Source organism: Perca flavescens, chromosome 10, assembly GCF_004354835.1.
Source record: "Perca flavescens isolate YP-PL-M2 chromosome 10, PFLA_1.0, whole genome shotgun sequence".
Lineage (NCBI taxonomy): Eukaryota > Metazoa > Chordata > Actinopteri > Perciformes > Percidae > Perca > Perca flavescens.
The window spans coordinates 34,780,189-34,806,870 of record NC_041340.1 but is presented as its reverse complement, the minus strand read 5'-3'; the positions used below and the strand labels follow the sequence as shown (position 1 = coordinate 34,806,870).

The 26,682-nt window shown below is 42.8% G+C and overlaps 1 protein-coding gene across 2 annotated transcripts in view; it reads right to left on the bottom strand.

Moving 5' to 3' along the window:
• ppp3cb (protein phosphatase 3, catalytic subunit, beta isozyme) overlaps positions 1–23,304 on the bottom strand; it is a 43,656-nt gene extending 20,352 nt beyond the window's left edge. For both annotated transcript variants that reach the window (XM_028589550.1, XM_028589549.1), the window contains exons 1-4: positions 23,197–23,304; positions 9,138–9,338; positions 5,843–5,967; positions 2,503–2,614 (exon numbers count right to left, since the gene is read on the bottom strand). In XM_028589550.1, the coding sequence (XP_028445351.1) occupies positions 2,503–2,614; positions 5,843–5,967; positions 9,138–9,338; positions 23,197–23,221 (463 nt within the window). In that variant the 5' untranslated portion in view covers positions 23,222–23,304. The remainder of the gene's footprint in view (positions 1–2,502; positions 2,615–5,842; positions 5,968–9,137; positions 9,339–23,196) is intronic.
• Positions 23,305–26,682: the final 3,378 nt, after the last annotated feature.

Here is a 26,682-nt window from a genome sequence, read left to right as displayed (position 1 = left end):
AAGGAGTAGAAGAAGGATGGATGGGAGTGTGGGAAAGGAAGGAGGATACAACCTGGACGGATGAAAATGTTAACTGTATGGCTGAAACAATCAGTTAATGATGTGTCGATTAGTTTGCTTAATCTCACATTGCCAGACCTTCCTCCACAGCGCTGCGGAGGAGGGTCTGGCTAGCCCACACAGCATTCTGGGATGGGAGAAAAACGTGCTCTGGTTCAGACTGATCTCATGAAGTGGTGTATGTATGACATATCCTTGCTTTTTAGCGTGTTTATCAACGCCGTTTGGCCTCCATTGACTTACATTACTTTGTGATTGCGTGTGAATTGACGCCGTAGCGAGTTATATGAAAGGGCAGAAATCTGCATAGGCACAGGGAGGTTGGTCGGGGTAGAAGATGGGTAAAACACAGGACTTTCATCCAGGAGAGGGGGGATTGTGTCCCGCGGTTGACGTTTCCTTCGTGTCCCGTGTGTGATGTTTCCTTTCCACGTTTGTTGTTTTCCTAAACCCAACCCCGTTCTTCTTTTCCTAGTATCCAACCATTTCTTCTTTTCAACCGTTTCTTCTTTTCCTAAACCCAACTGTCCTGTTCTTCTTTCCTAAACCCAACCGTCTGTTCTTCTTTTCCTAAACCCAACTGTCCTGTTCTTCTTTCCTAAACCCAACCGTCTGTTCTTCTTTTCCTAAACCCAACTGTTCCGTTCTTCTGTTCTTAAACCCAACCGTCGCTTTCTTCTTTTACTAAACCCAACCATCCCATTATTGTTTTCCTGAACCCAACTGTCCCGTTCTTCTTTCCTAAACCCAACCGTCCCGTTCTTCTTTTCCTAAACCCAACTGTCCCGTTCTTCCCATGTGTCATGGAAACATAAGCCCACCCACAATCTTTTCCTTAACCTAACTGCGTCAAAAGTGATGCCAATAGTCCCAACCAAGCGCATTTAGATAAAGCGTGTTTAGATATGGAAAAGGAGGCTTTTAGCGTCAATAACAACGCCAAAGGCATCCGACCCAGCGTCCTTATTTTACATGATGGAAGTGAGAATCTGTTGGATATTCACAAACAACAAATATTCCCAATGTCAATAAATGCTGGTTTTCTATGTCTTCTATTGTACAATCAGAACACAATCACATAATGAGTTACTTGTAAGATTTGAAGAAAAATCAAACATTATTATGGTCCTGAACTTTAGGTTACAGCAGTCTTATCGAGGAGTCAGAGTTCATTAGTGGCTCAGTTGAGAACAGGAATCCTTCCCCTTGCTCTTGAAGTTGGTAGATTCAAAAACAGCCAAGAAGTTAAAAGGTTGTGCAAACTATGTGAAATAGGAGAAGTTGAGAATGAATCACATTTATTTTGCATTGTCCTTATTATGATGAGGTAAGAACACCCATCTTACATGAAATGTTCAAAATCCTGAAATGTTCTGGTGTACTGATGATGACCAAATGGAGTGGTTGTTTGGATTCATTTACAGAAGTTGCCGACTTTTGTTTCTAAAGCATGGCAAAAAAAGACAAGAATGTTTATTTGTTTAAGGAAGGAAAATCACAGACTGGTATTATATATGTCAACGTTTAGTCGGGATACTGTTTCGAAACATTTAATAAAAAAAAACAAATTCATTTAAAGATCTATATCTTTTGTTGTACTTGTGCGTTGTTACCCGTTATTTTCGGGTAATCAAAATTAGGTACTATTTTGGTATCTGTATAATGGTGTCTTGAAAGCCCGTTTGGGCTGGACATACTTTTTGTGTGCATGACACAATAATAAAATTATTCATGTATTCATTCATACAGTAAATATATTTGAGTTTTAACTGTTGGTTGAGAAATTGTGAGGTACATTTTTGCTTTTTAAAATATATTTTTTAGTTTCACATTGAATCAATTGATAATAAAAAATAGAATCTGCTGATGAATTGATACTGAAAACAATTATCTGCAGCCCTACTTAGCTTTATAATACCTGTAGGTGTTTAAGGTTTCATTTATATTATTTATTGATTATTGATTATTATATTGTGCACTTATATTGTAGGTGGTGGGCATTTTCATCGTGGTTTGAGCAGAAGTGATAAAAATATTTTGCTTCACCTGTTCACCTGGGTTTTTTGGGCTTTGACAGAGGGGGGAGCCTAGGAGCGAACACTTTCTGTCGACCGCCGCACTAACGCACTTATTTCAACTCACAAAGTAACTTTACATTTGGTAACTGCAGTGCTAGTTGTATTTTAGTGGAGGAATAAATCATTGCAATACAATCTCGAGCGCGTCACAGTGTGTCTATGCATCTCTCAGTGTTCAGTCCCTCGCGGCAGCACTTTGTTGGATTGCTTACAGCCGCAACAACACCTTTAACAGAAAGAACTGATAGAATTTGAAGGAGTAGGGTGGGATGAGGTTAAAGAGGGAAGAACAACAAAGATGTGAGGCATGAGAGAGACACAAAGGTAGAGAGAGAGAAGGAGCACAAACACAAGAGTTACTCACATTCTTGTTTGAAGGTGAAATATTCTGTCAGGTGTCTACATTCATGGTTCCCCCGTAGAAGAAAGAGCGTCTTTGGGTAGAGGATTTTCAGTGACCACAGGTATAACACACACTAGAGAAGAGAAAGCATAAACACTGGTTAGCGGTAAGCAGCTGCACATTAACAACATCATCATTAAACTTGACCCAAAAAAAAGAGGTTTCAGAATTTGGGGTACATTTATGGTAAGTCATTGCAGCATAAATATTATCTTGTAACAAATTCAGCTGATCCCATATGTATTGTATACTGCACTTTTCTGTAAATATATGTCATTTCTTATATTGTCTGGCTCAGAGGACAAGTTCGACATTTTAGGAAGTGAGGTCCAGTCATACCAGTACCTTTCACCTTCTTTAGGCTTAGCTAAGCTAGAAAAAACACTTCCGCTTTTGTATGGCTTAAACAAACGATATGCTACATGTTTCCGCTGTCTTTATGCTAAGGCACGTGTCAAACTCAAGGCCCGCGGGCCGAATCCAGCCCCTCACAAATTTTGATCCGGCCCAACAACACATTCTCACTCCTATCTCGTAAAATACGGACGCTTGGTCAGGTGCCTTTGTCGCTGTTATTAACGCTAAAAGTCTCCTTTAGCGTCATATAACGCGCTTCAACTAAACGCGCTTGGTCGGGACTATTGGCGTCCCTTTTGACGCAGTTAGGTTAAGGAAAAGCTCGTGGGTGGGCTTACGTTTCCGTCACTCGCGGGAAGAACGGGACGGTTGAGTTTAGGAAAAGGTTGTGGGTGGGCTTACGTTTCCATGACTCGCAGCAAATAAGCGTACTTCCCAAAAACTATTCCTTTAAGCCACACACTACAGTGTAGACAACTTTCTCTTTAGCACATGATTGCTAGTTTTGTATATGCATATGGCAGAGTTGGAGACATTTCCCTTTTAGTCCAATTCAAACTAGAGAAGTAGTACTACAAATTGATCCTTACCCCGTTCTAAAGATAGAAATAAACAGACTTTTGGCAAGAATCATCCCAAACAAGAGAGTGCTGACTGAGTTAACAGAGGAAAAAATGAATAGAAAAAGGCTGTGTGTCCAACATCTTTTAGAATATAAAAATCATCCAACATGTTTTCACTGTCATCACTTTGTTAATCCTGCAAATGGCTCAAAGGGTGTTCCCTCACCTTTACATAGAATCATCCATGCTCTTCTTTACCTCCCCTGTCTATGTGCCCTTGAAGTGTGTTAGGTACTGTAGGTGGCCTAAATATTAGCCTCTTTCTGACCAAGTAGTTACAGGAACAGTCCACTTCTTTTTTTTGATTATTTTTTTCCCTTTTATTTTAGAGTGAGAGACAGTGGATAGACAGGAAAGGTGGGCAAGAGATTGGGGATGACACGCAGCAAAGGGCCGCAGGTCAGATTCGAACCCGGGCGCTGCAAAGGCCTAAGCCTACATGGGGCGCACGGTCTTACTGGGTGAGCTAGAGGTCGCCCCGAACAGTCCACTTCTAAGCAGTTCTACTAACTGCTCTCCCCAAAACTGTTTTTAACATTTACATTGATACTGGCCAAGTGGCTAAGAACTGGTAGGAAGGGTAAGGGAGTGACGCAAGCACGCCAACGGTCTTTATAGCGTTGTCACTTGACTTTAGCGCCACATACAACAACAACCCAGCATGGAGGAGGCCATCGGAATGTTCCTGTTGTGCCTTGCTGGGATGCTCATAAAGGAGTTGGAACGACTAGGCTGGAGTACTTCACAGAGAAACACAGAAGACGAAGGCTCCAGTGTAATATGATCCTAATTAATATGATGGAAGAAGATAGAAGAGCAGAGCGCAACAGGCAAACCAAACAATGGGTAAGTTTAACTAGCATTAACAATTAGCGGGTTGAATGCGTGATGTTTGTCTCATGAGTTAGCATACGTAGGCGAATTGCAACAGACAATGAAGATGTACTGTTTGTGTTTCAGACGTTGCTAGGTCACTAAGGGTTCCTATGCGGAATAGGGAAAAGACCCTGCCCTGAAGTAGGAGCTGAAAGAGTTACAGGAACTTAGTCAGAGGAACTTAATAATCCCCAAATTGGTCCAGTCGGAACACAAGAAAAAAAGGGTTCTAGGAACGTTATGTTCTAGGAACTGCAAAAATCCCTCCGGTCGGAAAGAGGCTTATGTCAATGAGACATCCCTCACACCATGGCTAAGTGGCTCAACAAGCTAAGACATTCACTGTGTGCTTGTATTAGTTTGTGATTGACATTTTTTTATTAATGTTTTAAACAATGCACAAAGCATGCAATTCCCAACATGAACATACCCAACATACTCTTCGTTACCACCTACCCAGACAAAAAACAAAGAAAAGATGACACAACAACCACAATACACAAGACCATACAACAAAATAATAACAAAATAGACAAACTGTAAACCAAATAAACATATGTATAATGACAACACCATAAGCCCATCATACACATCTCTCCCCAGCACAAAGCTTCTTAGGAGCCCTCCAGAAAGATCAGGTACCGTCCCCATTTTCTAGGATATAAATCCAATCTGGCAAACCGTTTATAAGACATTTTTTCAATCGCGCCACCCTAGCCATCTCACAGGCCCACTCCTGGATTGACAGAACACCTGCAGTCTTCCATCCTGTAGAATCTGTCTGGCTATAATTAAACTAGTTTGGACCCAGCTTCTTATGTGCTTATCCATTCTTAGGATTGACCCATCTCCTAGAACAAATAATCTTTTTCCTGAATGAAACCTGGGTCCCTGCAATCTGACATAGGTTATCATGCATGTGCCGGTATTGTTTGGATTTAAGTCACACTCCTGATCTGTGGTGCATTTCTGCCAGACAAAGTAATCACAAAAATACCTTATTGCACTCACGTCTGTTTTACAGAATCAAATGTCCAGACGGGATATACTATCTCTGCTCAGTGTCCATGCTATACTCTTGTTAGTGATAACTGACCTTGAGTCATCCGTGAATTTTAAAGCACTTTGGTCTGTACATTTTCAGACACACGTTGTGGTGTGTCGATGCCAATATCAAGTAGCCTGTTGTACATTTATAATCCATTAAATACAGCCCAGTGTTGTAACTGTACACCTCCGTAGTGAAATAAACCTCGCCACTAGAAACTGTATCATAGATTTCATATACACTATAATGGACATTGATTAAGTTGTAAGCCTACTGTACTGTATACACACTACACTGAGCTTACAACTTTTTTGAGTGAATACACACCCGGTGAAATCTGTTCTTATATAGGCTTCTGTGAAGTATGTGCAGTGCTAGATAAAGTGTCCACTCTCACCTCGATACTGAAGTAGCCCCTGTCCACGTAGTCCCCTAGGAAGAGGTAGCGCGTGTTGGCAGGAGAACCTCCCACTTCAAACAGCTTCATCAGGTCGAAGAACTGGCCGTGGATATCTCCACACACTGTGGAAACAGCACGCAGCAGCGTTAGGATCATAAAGAACATCGTTTTTAGCTGCCACATGTTAAGTTTCCACAACTGAGTGAAAGTACGTCGGGACCGCCTTTGCTTCAGTGGCTCCATATGGCCTGATTTGCATCTGCAGAGGTATATCTGTGCTGTCTGCTGCTCTAGAGACATCAGTCATCTGCCTAATGAAAGAAAAAAGAAAAGAAAATAAAGGATAAAAATATCCTAAACGGTTCTAATTATTTTGAGGTCTCTTTTTAAATACTACCTGTCAGGAAAGGAGCGCACCAGGGGTTGCATGTTTAATATCTATACTGATTCTCAAAATGTCTTAAACGCTAATGGTCTCTATGCTTACATACTATTTAGAGCTGAAACACTTAGTGGATCAACTGATTAGTTGATTGACTAAAAATGATTCTTATTATTATTTATGTTATTCATTTGAGTCACTTTTCAAGCAAAAAGACATTTGCTGGTTCCAGCTTTTCAGATGTGCAGATTTGCTGCTTTTCTTTGTCTGATTTTAAAATTATACTGACTATATTGGGGATTTGGACTCTTAGTTTGACAAACTAAGCTCCAATATTTGATTATGTCACCTTGCGCTCTGGGAAATTGTGATTGGCATTTTACAACATTTCATTAACATTAGTCATTAAGAACGTTACTGGCAGTTTAATTGATAATGAAACATTGCTAACTGGGGCCCAATACCATCTCTTACTGCTGTGCTATAAATCATGTTTTAAAATAACAGCACCCTTCACTTCACTACATTAAGTGAAATGTGTTCTTATTCATGATCAATTAAACTTACCTTTGTGATTAACTCTAAATCTGATTCAGCACACAGTTCAATGGCTGGGTTTCCAACCATTTTTTCAACAGATTTGTTCCAAGTCACATCCATGAGTATTGGATCTAAATTCTACTTCTATTAGGCATCACATGCTTCACTTTATACTTTGAAAGACTTCAGGACTGTCTGTCTGTGTGATCTGCCAGCATACATCTTCCCATCCGCCTCCCTCACCATCTGTCTGGCTTCTCCTTTCACTTTTAGTTGATGTCATAGTTCCTTTCAGCAGTCATTTTACAATGGCCATTTTGCATCTGCTTGGCCGTCTACATCTGTCTGTCTCTCCATCTGCTTGCCGTGTTAGTGTCTGTTTTTGCGTGTACCCCTAAGCATCCACTTTAATTCAAACTGAGAATTGGGAATGCAAAATGGCGTGGGTGAAATTGAGCCGTACCTTCCTGCCTCCTCAGACTTGCCTCAGTATTCTCCCAGGAAGCCTTCGTGTGACTCCCTAAAAGCCTGTCATTTCATATGTCAGCCATCCACCTGCCTGTCTGTTCACTAGTCCGTCTATCCAAAAGCATTTCCAGAGAGACTCCTTCAAAGTGCTAAACTCCCAACAAGAACCTGCAGTGTTATCTCTGAAATCTATAGGCTGTTTCCAATCATAGCTACTTCAGACAGGTGGGTGTTTCTGGGTCAGAACATGTAGAAGTGGACAAACTTGGAAACCTATCAATGTGTTGCTCATTGGGAATGAGCAGGTTTGAGAACCTCTGCACTAAGCAGCTTATGATCGGCTGTCTCTCCATCTGCCTGTCTGTCTGTCCTTGTCCCCGGGGATCTGTACCTGTGAAAGCCGAGCGATGTTCCCACACTACGTGGGCGTGATGTCCCACGCAGACTTATCTCACCGCTGGCATTTGCATAAACGCACACAGAAACATGCAGAGATACACAGGTATAGAAACCAAGCAGTGTCGATAGGTTGAGAGTGTCTGAGTCTGCCTGCCTGCGTGTCTGTCTTCTGTTAAATCGTCTCAGAAACTTGTTTGCCATTTGGTTCTTCATCGATCTCAATCTCCTCCTCCTCCTCCTCCCCTCGACATTCTCCTCGGTTCATACCATTTCTCTGGCAAGGGAATACATGGAGATATTACCAAAGCTAGCGCTCCGCCATTGTGAGGTGCATAAGGGCCAATTGGTTGTCTCAGTAAAGTGCGACCGAACAACAGTTCATATTAACAAGGGTGGCAGATACATATGGCAGATTAATGAATCGACGGATGGAATCTGACTAATAATAATAAGTCTCTCTCTATCTCTCCGTTAGACTGTCGCTGTGCGTTCACTGTTAAAGTGTGTGATCTATTCGCTTGTTACTCATGCACACACATACTGTATATAGAAACACTTCTAGCATGTCTGTGAAGTTAGTCCCAATGGGAGCTTTTAAAGGAATAGTTTGACATTCAGAGGAACATTTTTATTTGCTTTCTTACAGAGAGTCTGATGAAAAGATTGATGCTCCTGTCTGTATGAGGCTAGAGCCAGCAGCCGCTTAGCTTTGCTTAGCTTAGCATAAAGACCGGAAACAGGGGGAAACGGTTAGCTAAACTCTGTCCAAAAGTTATAAAATCTGCCTACACGCTGCCACACAAATAAACATCACTGACATTGTATCTTGTTTATTTAACCTGTGCAAAAACTAAAGTTTAAAAAAAAAAAGAATTCGCAGTTTTACGGGGGATATATACAGGACTCTTTCTTGGCCAGGACTAGTTACCAGGCAACCAGATAACCAGGAAGTTATCACTCCTGGCCGATAAATAGTCTAGTACCAGCCTGGTTGCACAGAATTCCGTGAAATGATCACGAATCGTTAACACCACACTATGTGTTGGTGGCACGGAATGTGTGAAAAATCCGTGTGGCCACCACGGAAAACAATGCCAATGTAAAGTCAGTGAGAAGATGACGTAGCATTAACCCTAACCCTAACCCTATTAAGACCTTTTCCTTAACATAAGGGGCTGTGTCGGAATTTTCAGCGATTCGTGTTCATTTCATGGAATTCTGTGAGATCAGGTGGTCTAGGACTTTCCAGAGTTAATGATAAGCTAAGTGGCTCCTGGTTGTAGCATCATATTTACCATACAGACATGACAGCGGTACTAATCCTCTCATCTTACTCTTGGCAAGAAAGCAAATTCTCTTTTTACCCAAAACGTCAAGCTATTCTACAGTGACTGATATCAGCTTTAGCTTTCCTCCTATTTTCTACCAACTGCACTGTAATTGTTCACACAATTACAGACAAATTTACACTCCATTCCTTCGTTCTCCATCACTATACCATACCCGTGACTGGCGCCTCAATGTCCAACATAGTGCGCTCCTGGCGCAGGATGGCGGCGCCCTCATCGATGATGCGCAGGGCCACGGCCTCCTCCAGTCGGCCCTCCTTGGTGAGGTGAGCTTTGAGCAGGTCCACCCGCGGCCGGCCCTCAGCGTCAAACACCTCCTTCATGGTGAGCCGGTGGGCCAGGGGGAAGGGGACCGCTGGAGAGAGGGAGGTTGGGAGTGATGGAAAGGACAGGGAGGAGATGGGAGTGAGAAGAAGGTGTAGAGAGATGGAGGAGGAGGAGGAGAATAAATGATGCAGGAAGGAAGGGGGGAGAAAATATGGCAGATAACATTTGAGATTAAAAGGCGGAGGAGAGTTTGAATGGGAGTACAGATATGTGGATGGAGGTGGGTTAGATCATGAAGGGAATGACAGAAGTTGATACGGAAGAAAAAAGAAGAATGTTCATTATAATTGCACAACATGATTGATTCATATTTCCTGTATTCTTTAACAAGCTTGCCGACAAACATCACAGGCCCTCAATCCTCACCATTATCCTGATCACACCGCTGCTGTAGGCTTTGACTGTGTGTGTGTGTGTGTGTGTGTGTGTGTGTGTGTGTGTGTGTGTGTGTTTTGGAGGCCTAAGCGGGTTGTGTTGAAGCAGGGGCTGCCAGAGTTATCAGGGCTGCCTGCCTCTGTTCTGCAGTAATGTCTTTCTTACATAATGAAGGCCCCCAGGGCACTGCTGGAGAGGGGGGTTGACTGACGACGGGGGTGATACAGCAAGAGCGCACAGCTGCACGTGAAGAGTCACGTACACACATACGAGGACACATTCTACAAAACGCAGGCAGACACACACACACACACACACACACAAACGGTCTTAACAAACAGGCACAAACTCAGTGGCAAGAAACAAAAGGCAGAGGCACAGAGGCGCATGCGTACATCATGTATGGCACAATGGCGTTAACACACATGATCGCATACGTGTGTGGCGTGTGAGTCTACAGTGGCACACACACACACACACACACACACACACACACACACACACGCTCATAAAAGGCATTGTTATGCAGGATCCACAGAGCCTGTTGGAGCCCCACCAGTGCTAACACAGATAATGGCCTAGATCGCAAACTAAAAACTAGGCCTGGCTCTCTCTCTCTCTCTCTCTTACACACACACACACACACACACACACACACACGGGGAGCCTCAGTTTTACCCTAAACCAGAAATACATACACACATTGAGTTCATGTACTGTATATGTGCAAGGTTCAAAAGAACACTGTAGCTTTTATGTGACTTGTACCAGCATCATTACAATTTGTAGCGCTCTCTCTCTCTCTCTCTCTCTCTCTCTCTCTCTCTCTCTCTCTCTCTCTCTCTCTCTCTCTCTCTCTCTCTCTGTCACTCTGTCTCTGTTTTGCACTCTCTTCTTTTGCTCCTTCTCTATTTACTTACTCTCTTGCTGCTTCCCTCTCTTCCTGTCCATTTAACAGACCACAGTCTCCTCAGTGCGCTTTCACACCAATGTCCATCATTACATTTTAATGTGATACTCACATTTTATTTTTTTACAGTTTGGGAATTGGGATGTTGATTGCCTGTATGAGTGTCAAAGTGACACGTGTGTTGATTGAGAGATACTCCTATTGAAAAGTGATTGTCTATTGTCCCACACTTGGGGACACAGAATGGGGGATTCATTCATTCATTTCATTTCATTTATTAAGTTACAGTTTAAATGGGCCTGACTCGGTTTAAAAACTGGTTTCCAGCAGGTTTCTGTTCTGCAGAAACATAGAAGATAGAACACAGTTACGGCACATGAAGACAGAGACACTTGTACAGGACATTAGCACGGGCTAGACAGATAACAGACAATTAAAAACAACAATACAGACAGTGCAAACAAGACTTGGACAATACATGAACAATCAATGAGTGCAAGTGTAACTGTTGAGAAGGAACAGTTTGTATGCCTTTTTGAAATATGTGATGGATGGTGTTCTGATGTGATGGGGAATGTCATGCCAAATGTTGGTGTATGTATGAAAAAAGGATTTCTGAGCATAGTTGTTTTGTATGGGGGGACTGGAATGATTGCCTGTGAGACTGACCTAGTGAGGCGTACTGGTCTCATATTGATGTAGTTCTGGTAAGTCAGAGCGCTTGAGCGTGTGAGTGCAATGCAATGGTGAGACCACTTTGGAAGATAACTGTGGATCTTGAGAGCTCGATTGTATAGTCATGCTATTGGTTCAGTAATTTCCTTAGTGATACGAGACCAGATTGAAAGACAGTAGGACATTGTTGAAAACACAATTGCATGTCGGTAGGTTTCAGAAACGGAAAAGGAAAGATATGATCTAATCTTGTTAGTTGTAAATGTATTGTAGCCCGGTTGTGTTTGTTGCTAAATAAACGGAGATGCTATAGCAAGAGCAGAGTGTGGGATTTCTGAGATAACTATTGTTATGATTTGATACTATAAATAAAATTGAATTGAATTGAATTGAACAACACAGGACACCTTAACCAAAACCCATCTCAGGGTACCCTAAAGTATCTAATGGCACCTCAGGGCTGCATAGGTTCGTTCTACCACAACCTGAGACCCTTTTACGCACCTTAAGACAAGAGCACCCTGAGACGTCCCAGGACACCACGGCCTGCCAGGCTGAAGCGTCTGTTTCCCATTGATTGAGAACAGCGGATCTACACGTTAAAACCAGTTTTGCCTTTCAGATTAGGACTGATTGATAGTTTAAAAAGGTTTGTGCACACCAAGCTGTCAGAGAACAGAAGACAGCAAAAGAATTGCTCATGACTTCATATTTATTTATAAAAAGGGAACAACAGGGCTCAGTCAGTGTGTGGATAATCCTCCTCCGTCATTGTACTGCAATGTAATGCACTGTCTTGTACTGCTGGCACGGCACCGTCCAGGGCTGAACTGTGCTACAAATTGTAATGATGCTGGTACAAGTCACATAAAAGCTACAGTGTTCTTTTGAAGCTTGCACACATACTGTACATGAACTCAATGTGTGTATGTATTTCTGGTTTAAGGTAAAATTGAGGCTCTGTGTGTGTGTGTGTGTGTGTGTGTGTGTGTGTGTGTGTGTGTGTGTGTGTGTGTGTGTGTGTGTGTGTGTGTGTGTGTGTGTGTGTGTGTGTGTGTGTGTGTGTGTGTGTGTAGAAGAAGCGAGAGGGAAGCAGTGTGAAACTCGTAAATTGTGAAAGTAGGGCAGGTATGAAAGACACAGAGCAGCAGAGACACAGAGCTTGGGGAAGGGACTATACTTGGGAAAAACTATACTTGGCAGTTATGGGATGGAGAGAGGAGAGAGTTACACCGAGAAGGTCTTTTGCGCCTGACGACTGACTATTTGATGAGCACACAATTCCAGGGGAACACTGAGACCAATTTTGAGAGGTTCAAGCGCACATGGAAAGGCTGAAGACTACAATCTGTCTGGGGTTTAGAGCTGTAAATTATGAAGAAAACAAACACATCTGAATTGAATATTGCAAGTCTGACATGAATTTGTGGAACGTTTTGGTACAACTTCTTGCTTGAAGCAATTTTATTGGCAAAAATCAGGATTATCGCTGATAATAATGGAAGGCTTTTCTGCATAACGCATCAGAATTTGTAAGCCTGGAGCATAACATTAACGCAGAAGGAACGCATTTACATTTAATACAGTGCCCACATTTAAAACCTACAGTATATGCATTCAGTAGTACAACTGATCGTCCCACGTTAATCAGTTTGTGGGCCATCCGATAGGCCTGGTTCATGTATTTGTACACATCTTATTCTTGTGGTGCTCTGGGCTTAATTAGATTTAGGCTTTTACAAAAGATAACGTTCAGATGCTAACACGTTGATGTTCAGCAGGAATAATGTTTCTCATGTTCATCATCTTAGTTGAGTGTATTAGAATGCTAACATTTAGCTAATTAGCACTCAGCTGAGGCTGATAGAAATGGCATCAGTTTGTTGTTTGTACAAAAGTAAACCAAAGTATTGGACAAATCTAAAAGAAATGTCATATAGGATCACCAAAGTCGTTAGGATTCATCCTCTAGGCACCATGAATGACTGTAACACAATTTTAAGGCAATCCATCCAAACCTTGAAATATTTCAGTCCGGACAAAGCGGCCAGACATGCTGACAAGGTTGGCATCTTTTTGTTTTCCGTCTATGTTAATTGAGCCGTTTCTCTCTTAAACCCTTTGTGATTAATTCATTTTGTAAAGGACTTCACTGATAAGTACATTTTAAGTCTTGCGTGTGAAAGCAAGAAAAGGAAAATGGGGTTTTAAGGACAACAAAGCTTGAGCTCCTTAAAAAGCATGAAGCAAATCAAAAAGGTTTAAACCCTGTGGGGCTTAGGGTTGACTTAAATTCACATTCAGTTCAGTCAAAACAAAATATGTCAACATTTATAAATCACAAAGAACGCCTAGTTCAATTTCAGTGACTAAATTGAACGGGTTGTGACGTGCTTGGTGACATACACAAAGGATCATGGCTTTACCACCTTAAAAAGACTCTCTGTGTCCTGTTTGGTAATAAGAAAATTATTTTTTGGTTCCTAAAGCAACAAGAACAGACTGTACACATTTTGTTCTTGAGCTTGTGCAACACAAATTGCACGTCCTGACAATTCAAAAAGCTGAGTAGTTTCAAGTGTGTGTGAGTTGTGTGAGTTGTGTGAGACCAGAGATCTATCACAAGTCTGGGTAATTTCTTACTGCACGAGCTATGATTCAGGCTATGCGAATAGCCTATGACTACAGCGTAAAACGTGATTTATGGTTCTGCGCAGGCTCCACGCAGTGGTGGTACCCAGAGTTAGTTCAGGGGGGCCGCCAAATTATGTAAAAAAATATATTTTTCTGAATGTTTCTTATTTCAAAACTTAAAATAAGTCTGAAAATATACATTAATACAAATGCAAAATTTTAATAGCAAAGATAAGCTTACTACAGGTAAGTTAGCCACTGGTAGCCATACAGTTAAGCTCTAGGAGTCATTGTGCTTTCCAGATGTATGTTTAACATTAAAACATGATGCATATATAATATCCATTTCGTTTTATCCATTCTGCACAGTTTAATATGCAGCTCAATTGTATATGTTATATGTGGTAGGGAGTCCCTACTTGGTCTCTCGTTCAGCTTAGGGGTCCCTGGCCTAAAAGACGTTGAAGACTCCTGCTCTAAGAGAAAAGCAGGGCAGGCATGTGTGTGTGTGTGTGTGTGTGTGTGGGGAGTGCGTGGTAGAGCAAGTGAGAGAGTGACGGAGTAGCAACTCTAGAGTCATAGTGGGAGAAACAAAGTGTCTCCCCTGTTCTTTCTGAGCACGGTGGGAAACCTGTAGCAGGAGAAGTTAACCCTCTCCTTGATTTCACGTTGTTTATAGAGAAGTAGAACCAGGAAATGAGTCGGGGGGAGAATGCAACGCTACCAAGCTACGGCCGAGCGACGTGCGGCATCACCGCGACAATGTAGTTACATTTTTCGAGAGGTGCACGTCAGACTACGGCGTAGGGTTGGGGCCTCCACGTACCTACATACGTAGCCACGGCGTAGATTCAACGCAGAGGCATAAATCGCTCTTATGAATGAGAGAGAAATAGAGAGAGGTCGTCAGGAATTTTGTTCATTTTGGGCAGGTTTTAACTCTTATTTCATGTCAGCTAGCAGTTTTCATGTTTCAGGCTGTCCGGATATGAAGACAAATGAATATAATATCGGAGTGTCTATTTGCACCCCCGGTACGAATAGCCTCGGCCACACAGCTGAGCTATTTACACCCTGTGACGTAACAACAAAAAAACGTTGCTCGCGTGCACCGAAATCATGGCGGACGTTCATCTTCCATGAGCGCAGAAACTGGCATATTAGAGAAGTTTTGTCTCTAAAGTTTATAACAATTGAATTTCTAGCGGAAAATGGATACTACAGTTGCGCTTTCTGTCTTCAGTGAAAGCATACAACCGTTAGTTTGTTAGTTAGTACCTATTTTTTTGTATACAGTATGGTTACCTAGCAACCGAGGCTTGAAGAAACCAAGTGGTAAACAATTCTATACTGTCTATGAAACAGTTAATTAACTTCCTGAAAGAACTGCTAGGTGAATGGTTAGTACACTTACCTTTGGTATGGAGTTTGGAGTTCAACTCCCCTGTGTGGTGATCTTATTTTTTTAAATACAATTTTTTTTTTTGCAGGGTGGTAGGGGAAGACTCATGAATATGCCTGCTCTGGTTGGGTTGGTTAGGTTTAGGCAAGAGGAGTGGGATTGGTTAGGGTTAGGGTAAGAATGTCAGGGCGATAATATTCCAAAAAGGTGTAATACATGAGTAGTATGGATAACTGTGTGTAAATATATGCCAAGGTACTGTAAATGCACAGGGGTGCAAATAGCATACATTGATATTTGTACCAGATGGGGTATTAATAGAACACATTGCTGTGTGCACTGGCGGGGTACTAATAGCATTCATTTCTAATTGCACCAGGGTACAAATAGCACTTCTAATTGCACCAGGGTACAAATAGCATACACTTCTAATTGTACCAGGGGTGCAAATAGCATACACTTCTAATTGTACCAGGGGTGCAAATAGCCTCACCCATATAATATCCGTCTGAACTTCTTCGGCAAAGGCGTTCATACATCCTGTTTAGTGCATCAACTCTTTTTCAACAAAGGCAAAAAAAAACACCTTAAGCGGACGCAATTGTGGAAGTTTTATCGAAATTTGCCATTCCATTACAACTTTTCTAATGCAATACTTCAAAATGTACATCAAATACGTGAATGGAAACATGGCTATAGGCACACTTTGTGTGCAGAAATATTGATTAATGTGTGTTGTCCTTGTAAATACATGAAATAAATGACATACTGGATAAAATAGTGTCAGAGTGAGTTCCCAATCATTTCTCCTACACAGATACCTGCAGGGTAAAGCTAGATGTACAGCAAGCTCAGACCATAAATGCCACACTTCTTGAGAAAAGTGAGAGTGGATTGTGTTTCTCTCTAATGCTGCTCTGAGGCATTTTTAACACTTTGGATGTGTTTCAACCTTGTGAGAGAACTTTGGTCTCTGACAGTACAGTATAAGCTGTCCCTTGTCTGAGTACAGACTGAGCACAGTGAACTCCATGTTCTCAAGTGCAGGCACGTAGTGTGAAAACGGAACTATCCTTCCTTTTCACTAAAGCAACCAATCACAAGGTGCACGGCGTGCGTTTGCGGTGAGCTGGACCAAGGGGTGTGAGATAAGAAAAGGGGTGAAAGCATTTTTTAGCTTCTCCATAATGTACTGTTTTTGTCTTCTGGCCCACTCTCCAAAAGCTGAACTCCCCGGTGTGGAATTTATTAGGCGCCAAAGGTGCCAGCTCAGCCAAAAATCTCCACATCACGGCGCAGCCTGAGAGAAAATCTATGACATAGCTTTCAACCAAATCTCCTAAATTTGTTTGGGCTGGCCTAATAGCCTAACTGGAGCAGAATCGGATCAGAATCATCTTGTTATTGTGTGCACCCTTCCTAATGGCTAAAGTTAATTATGGGGATATTTCATCAGTTTTCATAACACAGGGACACCATTCACAATGAGAGGGGTTGGTGCATGATGTAGGAAGTGACAGCAAGCGAGAACAGACAGATTGCAGAAAATGACTGCAGAAGTTACCCGTGATCCATCTGGCCTCATTTGTGTCTGTCCTCCAAATGTGGCAAAGTATGACTAAACAGGTATAAAAAGACACAAACGTGCGCTCCTTTTTTTAACAGGTTGTTAGATCATTGAAAAGAAAAAGGAAATCCTCTCTGGTGCTGAGCAATAAATACGCCAGGGCTTACACTACGATAGCGCACATGGTAAAAATGGTAATTAATTACCGAAGCACATACAGTATAGACAGCCTCTATGTGCTAGCTATGAATCAATTCATTACAGCGCATTAGAAATACTGTGGCTGAGCAAACTGTATCTGTCTGGTGTTCATCCAGCAGCATCGACCAGAACTAATGGCATGCCTTTTAATGTTTGTGTCTCTGTACGTTAGACGTGTTGCCCTCTACAGGACCTCATCTAAAGTGATCACACAAACATCGTCCCAGATCACTTCATTCCACTGCCTGTCTCTGCATGAATAAATGAAGGAGGGAGAAACTGAGGGAGGGATGAAAAGAATGAGTGCAGCGCATGAAAAAAGAGAGAGAGACAGAGGGAGAGAGAGAGAGAGAGAGAGAGAGAGAGAGAGAGAGAGAGAGAGAGAGGGAAAGCAAAAAAAAATTGTGGTGTATGAGAGAGGAGAGACTGTTCACATGCACACTGTGTGTGCCTATGTGTATGTGTGTGTGTGTGTGTGTGTGTGTGTGTGTGTGTGTGTGTGTGTGTGTTTTATCTACCATCTTTGACCCAAATCAGCTAACATAGATCCATGGGTCTTTGAAGGTGGTGGTGGGGGGGACAACTAAAGATGCGTTTGAAGTCGTTCAATTAATGCACACTACACACATGAAGGACCATCTGTGTACACAAAAACACACACACACACACACACACACACACACAAACAACGGCCCATCCCCTCACAGCCTGTACTCATTAGACAATCCCTTTCTCTCTCTCTCTCTCTCTCTCTCTCCGGAGTACCTTCTCTATAAATAGCCCTTGCCCTGCCACCTTCCCCACAGGGCACACAGAGACCTGTGAAGGTGGGACCCCTGGCTCACAACGATAACACCAAAATCCAATACACACACACACAACGCTCACACAGGACTTAGGGAACTAGAAGGGAATGGGACAGCATGTTACACTAAAAAGGAAATATGCCCAGTATGCCCCAAGCCTTGCCAGAGGTGGTGTGTGTGTGTGTGTGTGTGTGTGTGTGTGTGTGTGTGTGTGTGTGTGTGTGTGTGTGTGTGTGTGTGTGTGTGTGTGTGTGTGTGTGTGTGTGTGTGTGTATAAGCATGTGTGTGTAAGCATGCGTGTGCATATTTGATATGGCTCCACTCAGCTTTGGTGAATACTATTCACACATGCATTGATATGTTTAAGAGGTCACAATTTACAGAACGATAAGTATCACCTTTTCACTTTAAATGGTTATCTATTAATGGGGACTGCTGTCTCAGTGTGAGCCAGGGGAGCTAGGCCTTTGGTTTCCACAACAGATTCTAATAATGCTGGATTGCTATTTGAGGATATGATCGCACTGTATTAGTGTTTAGTGCATTGGCATGCAACTATCTCTTGTAGTTCTGTCCTGCATTATGCTAGCACACACACACACACACACACACACACACACACACAGTATGCTTAGTAATCATATGGCAGATAATATCCTCCAGGTGACAAGTCTGAGGCTGGATGGTTTGTTAGTTTTAACCATAGACAGTATATAATGGACCAACAGATCCCGTGTCTCTGGACGGAGACCAGTGAAGGATATTAGAAGCACTTTTCCGGTGATGGCTGAGCGTTACTGAGCAGCCTCCAACTGAGAGAGACGACGTAGATGTGACGTGAGCAACCTGTCTGAAATTTGTAAGTCTTCTGGTAGCTGTGCCAAGAGAAATCTCAATCATTCCCAATCTTGCAGAGACGGAGAGCGTAGGTATATGTAAGGAGATAACATAGGCACAGGCTAATTATTGCTAACTAAAATGCTAGTTAACATTAGTAATTAAACCTAAACAGCTCATGTAAGTTGAAACTGCCTGCAAGCTTCTCCTGTACTATACGGTAATTCCTCTACTATGTGACACAATCGTTAGCCTATTTTTACAAAAGTGTCTGCTACGGAGCCATAACGTGAGATACAAGGTAATGGAGCCTTTTATACATTGTCGTGTTTCTTTAGAAATAAACAATGGACAAATAGAGTCTTTAAATGCTTCAGATGTACAGTTATTCGCTGTCAAAGTGACATCAAAATGAATGGCAGTCAATGGAATGCTAACAGGAGGTGATCGTTTTGTAGCATCCAAATGGCGCCATAGGAGGGTCGAGTTCTGAAGCGAAGCTTACCCCCTTGGTTTTAACCCTCCTGCTGTCCTTGGGTCAAATTTGACCCCTTTTAAAAATGGCTGTATTAGAAATATGGGTTTCTTTTTAACCAAATTACCACAAAAAAGGATGGATTCCATACAACTCTCTTTGCAAATACAATTGAAATGGTATGGTTCAAATCAGTATCCTGACTAAACTCATCCACTCAACATATGTTCCTTTGATCTTATTAGTCAAAATAATTCATAATTTATGCTTTTAACTCAAAATATCCACCATGAGAACGGGCAATTGGATTGCAATATAGTTTAGTTTCTTATGAAGGAAACTTGTATCTATGTTTCAACTAAACTGGTTGTTCCACCTTCTGATGGGCGGCTGTATCCAATGAACAGTGTTTTTCTTAATCATTTAATCTATAAAGTAAAAACAGCAGTTCATCTTTAGCAGACCCAAACGGAATCTGCATATTATTATTTTTTTTTTTTTTACAGTTTTCAGCGGTGATCCAGAATGAAAATCTACAAAATTTAGTGGACTGGTTTTATTTTTTTTTACGTGTTGAATTATTTTTATTTTTTTAATTTGCTTACAATCTGCATAAAATTCCGCAGCCGCAGATTCCGTGTGGACCTGATCATTAGCTACCCAAAGTTATGTCACAAAATTGTCTGTCTCAGGTATTCAATAGATGGGCACTCGTAGAGGGCAGACCTACACCAAGGCCAAATGCCCTATCTCGCATTGTTAACAAAAGTGAAAAATAATGTGTGTATGCGCCCCATCATTCAGATCTGCGCTCTTAAATGTATTGGGTTCTTTGTTGGCCCATGCTCGACCATTCCACCAAGTTTCATGAAAATCAGGCCAGGAGTTTTCCCCGTAATGATAAAGCTGTAGCCACGAAATGCTTGGTGCTTTTATTTGATCAGGCCTGTCATGGCTTGGCTCCTAGACAACCTTGCCATTAAACCTTTTCCACATCTCGTAAGCTCGGAGCTCTGTAAGTGTGCCAGTAAACCGTGACAGCGAGCCAGCACGCACAACACCAAACCCTGAAACTAGCTGATAAATGGAATGCAGCGCTCATCAATGTTGTTAATTATACCTGTGCTTCTGCATTGAAAAAGGTCTATAAGGCAGAAGCTGTGCAGTGGAAGTGATGCATTACACAGTATCTGTAATTATGTTTGTGTTTTTATGTTAAAGAATCAAGCATAAGCCCAGAGGTATCATGTTGCTAGTGCATTTTTTCCTGGTTTTGCACTGTCTGATGAATACGCAGAACAACCTTACACACAAAACTCCTCCATGTTTTCCATTGCCCATTTTTTGCTGCTAAAGGGGTGACCACAGGCAGAGTGATACAAATTTAATTGATGTCACTGATTCATTTTTTTTTTGTCAATTGAGCTTTTCAGCACTAGGTGTGGGCTTCAGCGGATCTATCTGCGCCCCGCTTTGACCCTCACATCAGGATTCCAGGAAATCGACGGGGAGATTAGCACTGCCGAGCTAACTGTACCAGCCTCCACGTTTGCATTGTATGTAGTCTATTAGCAGATAACACTAAGTCCTCATTTTGCACACCCAAGATTCCTTGCTGTCGACTCATGGGTACAGGTTTGCCCTTTGTCACCAGTGAATGCAGGTACACTATACCTGATAGCATGATGTCTCTTCTCTGTGTCACTCACTAATGAGAAATTAGGATCATTGTGGCACTAATGTAGATACAGTTATGGATCGGGCATGAGGAGTAACAGTTACAGTGTGTTTCTACAACATGAAGTAAAATATCCTGTTCTACTTCAGCCTGCCTTACTGAAAAACAATATAGGCAATATTTGGCGACAACTACTTTTAAGTTATTAAACTAAACTTTTATGCAAGAGTCACATAATCACATTTTGGCTCTGAAGCCGGCTTGTTTTTCACACACGCACAGATGGGTTTGCATGGTAAGTGAATCAAAAAGGGTGTGAGAAGTCAATTGGTTAAGTCAGAGGATGCTGTCCTGCCACTCAGCAGTGTGAAACACTACTTCCCTTGTCTCTTCTCCATCCCTCTGTGCCTCTCTCTCTCTCTCCCTCGCTCTAGCTACTTCACCTCCTCCGTGGCCTTGTCACATTCTCTCCTTCCCTCTCTCCCTCACCTCGCTCCCACACTCTCTGCCTCTCTGTCCATTCCTCTCGCTATGCTTTGTCCTTTGGCTCCATCGCTGTGCACTTCTCTCCCCTGAATATCACTAAAATCCATAACATGGGGAACTACCGGGCACAGTCCATCCGCCAGTAGTGACGTCTCTTTGACTGATGCGCCCATCTCTCTCAGGCTCCACACACACTAAATCATTCTTACCTGACTGATGAATTGCTGTGTTGTTTTGCTGCATGTTTGTTACAGAATGTGCATTTATGTCTGTGTGTGTGTGTGTGTGTGTGTGTGTGTGTGATGGATGATGCATGAGGATATAGGCCATTTAGTTTGTTCCAGTGGTGAGGCAGCTGAGCTCCGGTGGCCCAGCTGCATTACAACACACATGCAAACAGAAATGAAGATGTAGGCTAATAAAAAAAAATACACATACACATGTGAAGGGGGGGTACTGATTCTGGGGTAGATAGGGCAGATAACTAATGGATGGATTGGGGGAGTCCGTGTTAATTTGCTGTCAGTCAGTTTTCTCAGGGGATCCAGATTTCGTTGCACCGCCCCTGCACAACTGCATCCATGTAGTCACACACACACACACACACACACACACACACACACACACACACACACACACACACACACACACACACACACACACACACACACTGTAGAAATATTCACATGCAGTCCTGAAGTCCTACGTGCAAAAACTGCAAGAGCCTCCACGCCCCCAGCCCAGCCCACCCCCTTCCAAGCACGACGCACGCACGGAATACCGGGGCATGCCCAAGCGACGCATCCAACTGTCAGCTCCGCTTCTTCCGGCAGAGAGACCTTGAGTTTATTAAGGGGAGCCAGTGGGAGAGTCAGCAAGCTAACCAGCCAGCCAGGCATCGTCTCGTGTGACAGCCTGCGTGCGTGGAAGCGCCGCTGCCATGCCAGCCTTGTTGTGTGACCCGACAAGCACGACAATCTGTGCAAGCTCCGCGGATCGTAACTCGAGCGGAGCCCTTCCTCGCCTCCCAGCCGCCCACGCGTAAAATCAGCAACAGACACTCTCATAAACACATTAAATATTCGGTAATCCAGTGATGCAATAACACCATTAGGGCGGTATGCATCATCATCGTCGGGCAATAGGCTAGGATACACAGCGCAGCATCCCTAAACTCAATCTGGTCTCTCGTTTGACCCTCGGAGAAACACGAGGGGGTGGGGGGGAGCCAGGGAGACCTTTTACGGAGACCTTTACGGAAGAGCGATACGCACGAGAGAAGCGCAATCACCCCCTGACATTCAGGCCTTTAACGAGAACACGTCGATTTCAAACGACTTGTAAATCCATCACGTGCACTCGTGGTTTTTTTAAACGTCACACTGGCGAACATCAGGCTGATTTCCTCTAATAGGCCGATGTAATTAAACCGAACTCACAGTTCTGGAGGCGCGCACTCGGCCTGGCAAAGTTGTCAGCCTAACTGCCATTTAAACCATTCGATTACCTGACTTTGGCTCAGATTTGGCAAAACAAAAAATACAACTCTATCGCTAAGGCAGGCCACCCTGTAGTATGAGGTCGGCACACATCCACCACCGGGGCGCCGCTACGATGTGCAGCTAGAGACAGGCTACAGTAAATAAAACACAAAGCCACAGAAAGCTTAAAAATCCTTGAGTCTCCGAGTGACAAGTCTCCCATAGCACCTTACCCTCCCTCTCTCTCTCTCTCACTCCTTACATCGTTTCTTACATGCAACATCATCCCGTGACACCATCCACATCCACAGCAGAACCACAACACCAAAGATCGCAGCTTATGCGTAACATTTATTTACCTTTATGTCTGCCTTTCGCTGTCATCGTCACACTGCTTGATGTTTGGGAGCAAGATGCTCATCTCCCTCTCTTCTCCCTCCCTGCTTTTTCCTCTCTCTATCGCTCCCTCGGTTGTGCCTCTGTAGGGTATTATTCAGTAACACGAAACCACCGCTAGGAGTGGAGCGCGTAAATGGAGCTCATGCAGCACAGGGTGTCGCACAATAGCTTTGGCTGGAGGATGAGACCCCCCCCCTCCGTCAGAAAATGGGGTAATGCCTCGGTGAGGGGGTGAATTCTGATAGAATAACGAGGGAAGACCCTGATTATGGCGTTTTGTACTGGATACCCCCCACCACCACCACCACCACCTTCCACTCCATCACCCCCTCCCTATTCTCTAAAAGGTTCAGAGGCACATGCATAGTGACTCGCCAGCCAAATAGGCTTCCTTTATTATGGTGCTATAATAAAATAATAATAATAATGATGGCAATAATAAAAAAGGGATGTACTCAAAAAAACGTGCAAAGAAGAGACAGTGGTCCAACAACAACGATGCAAACTTAAAAAGAAAAAAGAAAAGAAATATGAGTTAGAATTATTGGCACAGATTAAGCTCTCACGTGCAGGATCTGGCTTGCCTACATTTGATCACCCGGTCGGCGGGACTTGCAGCGTTGCAGTCGGACATCCTGGACTCGGGACGGGAACGGAGCCGGGGGTAGGATGGGGGAGTTTTGGATGGGGAGTTTTTGGCGCTCGCTCTCTGCTGTCAAGGGTCGAGGCGGTGGTGTCGGGTCCTCCGGCAGGCGTCGGGAATGTGCGCGGTTGCTGCCGGGTGCAGTAGTGGCATCACTCGGTGGAGTCTCCGGACTCTCTCGGACGGGGGAAGCCTGCTGCTGCGCCTGCGGTGACTTTGGGGGAGGATAGACTGATACCAAGCTGCTGTTGTGGCATGCTTGGATCCCGAATTTGTTATTTGAGGGGGGAGGGGGGGGGGGGGTGCTGGTGTAGGCTAGGGGAGGTGGAGGTAGACTACTCTGGGGGTTAGAGGGCGAGGAGACGCCTTGGAGAGAGAAGAGACGCGCAGGCTCTCTCTACCTCTCCAGGACGCCTCGCCTCTATGGCCAGCGGTGCTGTGCAGCTGCATGGCAACACCCTGGAATGGCGAAACAAGGAACTCCCACGCAAGATTCACGCACACGCGGAAACGCACGCACACTCAGACTCGTGCTGCCATCCTGTGGAGGCATTGATTACAGGGCTTCCCCCCCTTAAACAACTACTTTGTGGAGTGTGGTTGTGCGTGGGTGCACGCACGTGTGAGTGTGTAACTGTACAGTAGGCTATTTGACAGAAGATCACGTAGTGTTGTCTATTCTAAAAATACATGTTCTGATATTCTGGTAGGCGCTACAGAACACTGTTCGCCATAACAGCCAGACACACAGGCTGTCACTATGATGAACACCAGCCCATAGTGTCAGGATCAATCCCTTTGCAATAACCCTGTAACGCCAAGCACCCACCTTTGAGTAAATTATATAGGCTATTTAATAGTGTTAAACACATAATTTACAAATGTAAATATCTCTCAAATATACGTATGCATGTATATATATATGTATATTTGAGAGATATTTACATTTGTAAATTATGTGTTTAACACTATATATATATATATATATATATATATAAAACCTCAGATATAAAAGCATTATGGCTGCTCCATTATGGAAATAAATCACAATTATGTTGGTCAATATTGAAATCAAGATTATTTAACACAATTACTCATTGACTTTTGGAAAGATGTTGAATTTATTCAAGTTAAAAACAAACAAACACTTGAACACCTTGAACTGCGAAATCTCCCTTAATACTTTTCCTGTTTGAACATTCTGAATTTCCCTTCAGAACACCAGACAAAATAAGAGTTTACTCGCAAAATGTAATTTGCTAAATAATTGTTTGTCTTGATTCGATTTAAAAATCCCAATCAAAATGTGATTAATTGCACAGCCCTAATGTACATATGTATGTATTTATGTATAAACTTTATATACAAACTTACATCTGTAGGCCTACATAGTATCAACATGTCTTATTCAGCTTTGTTGTCCTTGTTTTAGGCGTATGTCTATTTCTATGGAATTATTTTTGCGTATGTACTTTGAGAACAACAAAAAGCCTTTATGTGTTCACACTTACTTGGCTGTTAAAGCTGATTCTGAAGATAATAGTTTAATACAAAAAAAGGCTTAAAGGGGATGTAGGAGCTGATGAAAATGTGTTCTGGGTGTGTGGCACACATGTGTGAGAGAATGGGCACATCATGTTTTTAACATTTAAGTAATACATATGGATTTTGTTTCCAAAAAGATCCAATGTTAACAATGTCCACCAAGCACACCGTGAGGCTGTTGTGCTCAAAAAACACAACTGTCGGTTGGAGAAGTGTTGAGGCAAAAATGTGAAGTCTGGACAGAAGGTGGCCCCAATGAAGTGGCCGTGGTGTTAGCTCTGAGGGTGTCTGTACAGTGGCCAGTAGTTTGTCAGGCTCAGCTTTACACTGGCACACTTGGATCAACGGACCTTATTCTAAAGAGCAAATTACAGCTTTCACATCTGCATAGCTGTAAATTTGATCCTCTGCCTTTGTCCTTTTAGGAGTATATCCAGCCATTATGTCGATTTGTGAGCATCGACTGCACCTCGGCTCAGCTGCACTTGAGCCCTGTCGGATTTGATGATTTCCTCACAGGAAGTAGTATAAAAAAAACGTTAACTGCAAGCTCCCCGTTTCGGGTCCAGCTGTTGCATCTCTACTGTCACATTTTGGCAGACACGATTGTGCGCCACTACCCCTACCCCCACACAGATCTGTATACTCTCCAATTATTCTACTTCAAAAACAAAAAACTAAGCCATCAATTTGAATGATAAAAAATGTAACTAAAAATTCTAGACATATGGGAAGACGGGTATTTGTAGTATTATGTTGTCATTTAATGTAATTTAGGTTTTAGTTTATCATCGTTAAATTTAAACGATACAAACCATGCAGATAGTCAACAAAAGTTGTTGTTACATAAAATGAGATTACAACTCAGAACTCAAGAGTTAAAACCATTTCCAAACGTTGAATGAATAACATTGTAATTATGTTTGAAGTTAGTTTTCCCTATTCAAATCTTTGACAATTTGGGACCATATTAGGGAAAAACAGGGCTATGGAATGTAAACTATATGATTCTCACATAAGCCCTTTAAAAGGGGCAGATTTATCATATATGTATTTCTGTATACGAACCTAAGGCATTTTGATTTCACTTTTACCCTCCGGCTCTTAATTTGAGATTACGGCAACAATCGCTAAACACACTGCAAACTCACGGTCCTCCATTCCCGATTTACAGCCCCCCTCTCTTGGCTTCAAATAACTCACCGTTGTCGGCTACGGCCGCAGAACAGGCTACACGTTGTAAACAGCCGTGGCCTGC